General features: G+C 65.6%; 1 protein-coding gene across 6 annotated transcripts in view; it reads left to right on the top strand.

The window, feature by feature from the left end:
- Positions 1 to 3416: 3416 nt before the first annotated feature.
- MEGF6 (multiple EGF like domains 6) overlaps positions 3417 to 6000 on the top strand; it is a 41153-nt gene continuing 38569 nt past the window's right edge. For all 6 annotated transcript variants that reach the window (XM_067717774.1, XM_067717776.1, XM_067717794.1 and 3 more), the window contains exon 1: positions 3417 to 3672. In XM_067717774.1, the coding sequence (XP_067573875.1) occupies positions 3504 to 3672 (169 nt within the window). In that variant the 5' untranslated portion in view covers positions 3417 to 3503. The remainder of the gene's footprint in view (positions 3673 to 6000) is intronic.

Raw genomic sequence — 6000 nt, 5'->3', positions numbered from 1 at the left:
GAGCGGGCTGGGGAGCTTTGCAGAGAAGGGCACCTCTGAGTTGGCCCTCGACAGATGCATAGGAGCTCACCGTTCGCAGGCGGGAGGAAGGGTGGGCATCTTGGCTGCTGTGGAAGCTGGGGCTCTGGGTGGGCCAGGCCACCCAGAGACGGGTGGAAGAGCTGGGATCTGGAGCCAGTACCCGCTAGAAACGCTTTGCCCAGGGTCCAGCTCTGATGCTGGGAGCCCTTTGGTGGCCTGGCCTGGAGGAGCCCAGCGCTGGGTTCTGGCCGACAGTCCGGGGCCCCTGTGGCGAGGGGCAGTGGAAGAGCAGGAGAAACCCCGTGGTGGCCCGATGACTCAGGTGCACCTCCAACTGCTCGGCCTCTGCTCCCCGCGGCTCAGAACCCACTGGCTGCCTCCCAACAGGGAGCCATTGGGCACCTGCTGAGGTCGTGTCTCCAGGAGCCTGGAGGAGGGTGCGCAACGCGGACAGGATTTAGGTCAGACCTGGCCCCCGTCCGTGGCCCCCTGTCCTGCGTGACCTTGGGCAGGTCATTTCTCCTCTGGAAAAGGACTGTACGAGAACGTCCGGGCCCCCGTGTGCCAAGGGCAGGGCCCAGGGAGGGCAGGGCCCAGGGATGCCAGAGGAGGACGCCTGGCTGGTGGGTTCCCTTCTGGGCAGAAAGAGGGTTTAATTACAGGCGTGTCTGGGAGGGACACAAAGGAGAGGTGGAAGGAGGCGGGAGGGCCAGCAGCAGCCCCCTGCTGGCCGGTCAGCGCCTGAGGAAGGGCGCTGAGGGCACGCCCCGGGCCTCACGTAGCTCTTGACGGCTTCCAGGGCAGAAAAGTCAGTGTTTTCTTCACCCAGATTTGAGGTGGAGAAGCATCTGAGAAGCCTCCCTGTGCTTCAGGAGCTGCCCCTGGACACTCAACTGGCTTTTTGACTGGCCGATTTCCTCCTTCCTGGCCCCTGTGGACACACGGCAGGGGACATACCTGGCCCCGTTTTTCCTCCCCATGTCATGTGTATTGCACAGCTGCAGGCCCGCGGGCCCCTGAGCTGCTCTCCTCCGGCCCCCTGCCCACTGTACAGATGAGGATACTGAGACCAGTGGGGGCCTGGGACGTGTCTGTGTCACCCAGCTCTTCGGTGGGCTGGGCCCCACGTCTGCTGCCCCCAGACCGCTCTGCTCTTCTCCAGCCCGTGCCCCCTTGCCGTGTGCTGGAGACGGGGTCTGAAGCAGCCCATCCCTGCCCCAGGAAGGCTGAGGCGGTGCACGGCCCCCCTTCCCCCCCCCAGCTCAGGCCAGGATGTGAGTTGGAGTCCAGGTGGGTATAATAGGGTGGTGGCATCCCCGGGCTGGGACGAGAAGCCAGAGGAGTGATCCCCGGCCGGCATGTGGGTGCTAGGGTTGGGGAGGGTCGAGGGGTACCAGGGTGGCAGCTCTTGAGGGATAGGGACAGTCCTTGGGTCCCCTGACCCTTCCCAGGCCAGCCTGGCTGCATCCGCCACGGAGCAGGGTTCCAGCGCACTGGCCCTGCGACACTCTGCTCTGGACATTGCCCTGGGTCCCGCTGCTCGGCCTGGGGGTGTCTGCCTGGGCGTAGGGCCTGGCAGGGGGTCGGGCGTGCAGACCTGGCTGCCGACTCTTAGTGACTCCCAGTGAAGCACTCTCCTCACTGTCTCACAGTCCCCATACAAGGCAGGTCTGTGCTGACCACCCTGCGTTACAGACTTAGGCACAGAGAGGTTCCTGGCTCCGTCGAGGCCACACAGCACCGCCCCTTACTAGCAGAGCTGGGGCTGGGCAAGGGGTTGACCTGCCTTGTCCCGTAGAAAGAAAAGTGGAGCTACACACGAGAGCCATAAAAAGGATTAGGGAGCTAGTTCACCTTTTCATATTCATACCAAGAAAGCGGTGTTTTACTCTCAGCCCACACCTCAAGGGGCCACTTCTGGGAGACTGTCCCCCAGGGCGGGTGCTGACGTGGGAGTCCAGGCCCTGTCGTCCGTTGGTGAGGGTGATCTCTGAGTCAGTGTTTCCCTCTGGTGTCCCTCTGCACTTCCCTGAGGGACAGGGCTTGTCTCCACGCCCCCTGCCCCCTGCAGCCTGGCTGGTGGCTGCACAGGCACGTTTCTGTTAGCATCCTCGGCAGGCGACTGAGGTGCACGTTGCGGCATAAACAGTGCTGGCCTGCGTGGGAGGCACAGCTCAAACGGCCACCCAGCAGTGTGTCTACCAGGGGATTTATGGAGGCTCCCCTGGGTGACAGTCTGGGGCCCACGGGCTGCGGTGCTGCCCAGGGGGAGGGCAGGAGAGAAGCTCACCCAGGAGGCCTGGGCAGGCGGGCAGGCCCATTTCTGCACTGCCGGGCATCTGGTGGGTGGGGGATGAGCTGCTTCTGGGCTGCAGACAGGACCCGACAAGGAGAGATGGTGCCTCTCTCCCGTGAGCTCGAGGTCGCCACCGTGAACCCTGCCCACAGGTGGGCTGCGCAGAATGATAGCGAACACTGTCTGGGGAGATGGAGGGCTGGGTTAGGCGGGGTGCCATGGGGGAGCCATCGGGGGTCAGTCAGCACAGGGCTGGCCGAGAAGAGGAGCTGGGGGCCAAGCTCCCGTCAGGCCCGAAGGCACAGGGCGCTTGGCTGCACAGCCGCTGTGACCCCACCAAACTTGGGCAGGGCTGCTTCAGACACATCTGGGACCTCAGGCCGTGCCCCCGAGCGAAGAGGGGTCCAGGGCTCTGGTGCAGCCTGACACCTGGGGCTCAGGCCCTGCCCTATCTGCTGTAGGGGTGCAGTGGCCCCCTTGCCCAGGCTCCCTCTGGTACCGGCCCTGGTCCAGTGGAGGGCATGGCAGTACCGGGTGCTGGACACTGGGCTTGGGGGCTGCAGGAGTCTACACCCCCAGGGTTTCCACTACGGTTGTGTGGCCTCAGTGCCTCCGTGCCCCACTCTCCCCAAACTTTGCGAGCTCAACCCCATCAAGCTGCCTCTGCAGGGCCCCGGGCCTCGCCAGGTGGCCTCCATCTGTGCTTTGGGTTCTTTCACGTGTTGTTGCAGGGACCCGGTCCGTGCGAGCGCCTGTGTGCATGTATGTGCCTGTGCACGTCTGTGCAGGCTTCTGTGTGTCTTGTGTGCATGTTGCACACATGGGTCTGCCAGTGCACGTGTCCGCGTGTCCACGTGGGGCTGCGTGCGCTTGTGGATGGGTCAGGGTGTGTGTCCGGGTGCGTGAGCGAGCGCGTAGGAATGCGCGGGGCGGGTGGGCGGTGCGCTGGGGGACCGGCGAGGCCCGTTGGGCGGGAGCGGAGCGGGGCGGGGCCTGGCAGCAGCGGGGATTTGGCCTTTACCTGCGAGGGGCGGGGGGCGGAGGGAAAGCCGGGAACAGAAAGGCGAGGGGCGGGGCGCGCCGGCCCACAGCGGCTCCAGCGGCAGCAGAGGCGCCCGCGGAGCGGCGCGGGGAGTGGAGAGCCGGGGGCGCGTGCCGTCCGGCGCCGCGAGGGAGCGGACTGGCCATGGAGGCGCCCCGGGGCCGCGGCGGGTTGGCGGCGCTCTGGTGCCTCGGGCTGCTGGGGGGCCTGGCGCGCGTCGCGGGCACGCACTACCGCTACCTGTGGAGGGGCTGCTACCCGTGCCACCTGGGCCAGGCCGGCTACCCCGTGAGCGCAGCTGACCGGAGGCCAGGTGGGCGCGGCGGGCTCTGCGCGGGCGGGCGGGACCCGCTCTGATCCCAGGGCACTGCTTTTGTTTCCTCTTTAAAGTTTGCGCCCCGGGGCGGCTGACAGCGCGGCTGGAGGGAATGGGGCTGGGACAGGGCCCCCTGTGTCCTGAGTCTTCCGACATTCCTGTCCCCTCTCTGGCCTGGCTGCGGGGGCAGCTGACAGCAGATCGGTCTCTTGACCAGAGGGAGGAGAAACATCTCCCTGCCTTTGCTGGTGGGCACAGGGGCTGCACTCCCCCATGGCGCTGGCAGCTCTGGAGGTTAAGCAGGAGAGTAGGGTAGGCTCAAGAGAGAGGCCCTTGGGTTTCCCTTTCCAGGGTGCTCAGAGCCTAGGCCCCTTGGGGGAGTGTGTGTGGGTTTGGCAGGTGTCACCTCACCCCAAGGCTTGGGAGCATGGTCAGCCCAGTGGGCTGCAGGATCAGCTGGGAGCATGCAGGGTCAGCAGCCCACGGGAAGCGGCTGCACCCCTGTCCTGGTCCATCCTGCCTCTCCCTGCAGTTCAGATGTGGTACCCATGCTCGGCCAGCCTCCTGCAGGAGCTCCTGGGAGTGTCCGTGGGGTCCATGGAGTTTGCAGTCTGGCAACCTCAGATGCGAGGGGGGGTGTGGTGTGCAGTGAGTCATCACTTGAGATGCTCTGAAGGACACCCAGCCTGGGGCAAGGCTGCGTCTCCCCGTGCAGCCTGAGGCCTGGCCACCACACCTGCCACCTGCGCCGGGGCTCTGAAGCCTCAGGACTGTACCTGGGCCACGGCCATCTGGCCAGCAGGACCAGGCAGGTCCAGAGCGGGGCTCTTTTAAAGAAAAGCGGGGCCAGGATTGGGCTCCGCTCCAGGCCCTCACTGGCCCCTGAGTGTGGCTCTGTACGGGGCATCTGGTCTCCTTGGAGATGTCAGCCCCGCTCAGCTGTCCTCTGGGCCGGTCTGTGCCAGTCTCTGCCAGAGGACACACAGGTCACTGAGCTGCAGGGCTGGACTGTCACAGAGACCCCTAGCTTTGTCACTCGGCCAGCAGGGGCCCAGACCCCATCCCCACAGGGGAAGCAGTCCTCCCACTGCGCGGCTCAGGCAAAGCGACACTGTCACTCCACCGCTGGTGGCACTAAATGCTGTGAAACTGTGTGACATCCAAGGGCCTGGTGCTGGGTGGGGCTGGGCAGGGCTGGGCTTTGGGAGCCGGAAGCCCCCACTCTGTTCTGAGAACTGCTTGGGCTCGTGGAGGGACCAGGAGAAGGGCCTGCGGATAACGGGATGCGCTCTCCGGGGTGAGGACCTTGCGGCACGTTTGGGGGGAAGCAGGACTCCGAACTTGGTAACCACTGAGGGGCGCTTTCTGGCAGGATCCCAGGGGGCTTAGATTTTCCTGTAAGTGTGGCTGAGATACCAGAAGGGGCTTACTTGGGGTGGTCTCCGCAGGGGCAGGTGGTCTCCTGGGTTCCCAGCAGCGTCATGATGGGCACCCCGAGGCACTGTCACCATCACCCAGCTCAGCAGACGCCGAAAGTCCAGCGGGCTCCCAGGGGAGCCGGCCCTGTGTCTGCACAGTGATGTGTCCCTGCGTGCCAGCGTGTGCCACAGTCCTCGTCACCGGGTCGCCAAATCCCCAGCCACACATCTGAGCTGAGGGTAGCAGTGAGACCCCAGGGGCTGTCCTGCTGAACCCCGGCCTGGCTGTTCCTTAAAATAGCCCTGCTCGTGGCCTGCCTGCTCCCACCGGCCAGAGCGCTGTAGCCCAGAGGTAGTCTCAAGGCTTCAGAGCCCTGGGCGCTCAGACAGTGCCCCGGTGCCGGTGGGAGCTGCACGGGGCGGAGCGTCTTTACCCCAGGCTGGGTGTCGGCCCCTGACTCTCTGGAGACAGCCTCCAAGCTCCCTTTCAGCTGGCGGTGCCCGCGCCACCTTGGGGACCAGCCCCCCTCCGTCCTGTCCGGGAGAGCCGGCTGTGTGCCCTCTGGCATGGAGAATGGCAGACTGGCCCAGAGGATGGCTGAGCAGGGCCGATGTCTCCAAGGAGACCAGATGACCGTACGTTTTCTGCTGTAGTTTCAGAGTCCAAGGGGCCAATGCTCGGCCGGGGTCTCAGGGCAGCGGTCCCACTGCCGGGGTCACCAGGTAGAGGCGGCGCGGCATGGTGGTGAGGGCAGGCCTGCATCGCGGGACCCAGGGGACTGCCGCCAGCCCCTCAGGGAGCACAGTGGCCCTCACTGCGTGTGTCAGGAGGCCAGGCTGGGCAGAGCGGACTTTCGGGAACCTGGATTTCCAGCTTGGGTGGTCTGAGCCTCCGTGACTCTGGAGA

The sequence above is a fragment of the Pseudorca crassidens genome, chromosome 2 (genome assembly GCF_039906515.1).
Source record: "Pseudorca crassidens isolate mPseCra1 chromosome 2, mPseCra1.hap1, whole genome shotgun sequence".
In the NCBI taxonomy this organism is placed as follows: Eukaryota; Metazoa; Chordata; class Mammalia; order Artiodactyla; family Delphinidae; genus Pseudorca; species Pseudorca crassidens.
This window is presented reverse-complemented; position numbering and strand designations above follow the sequence as displayed.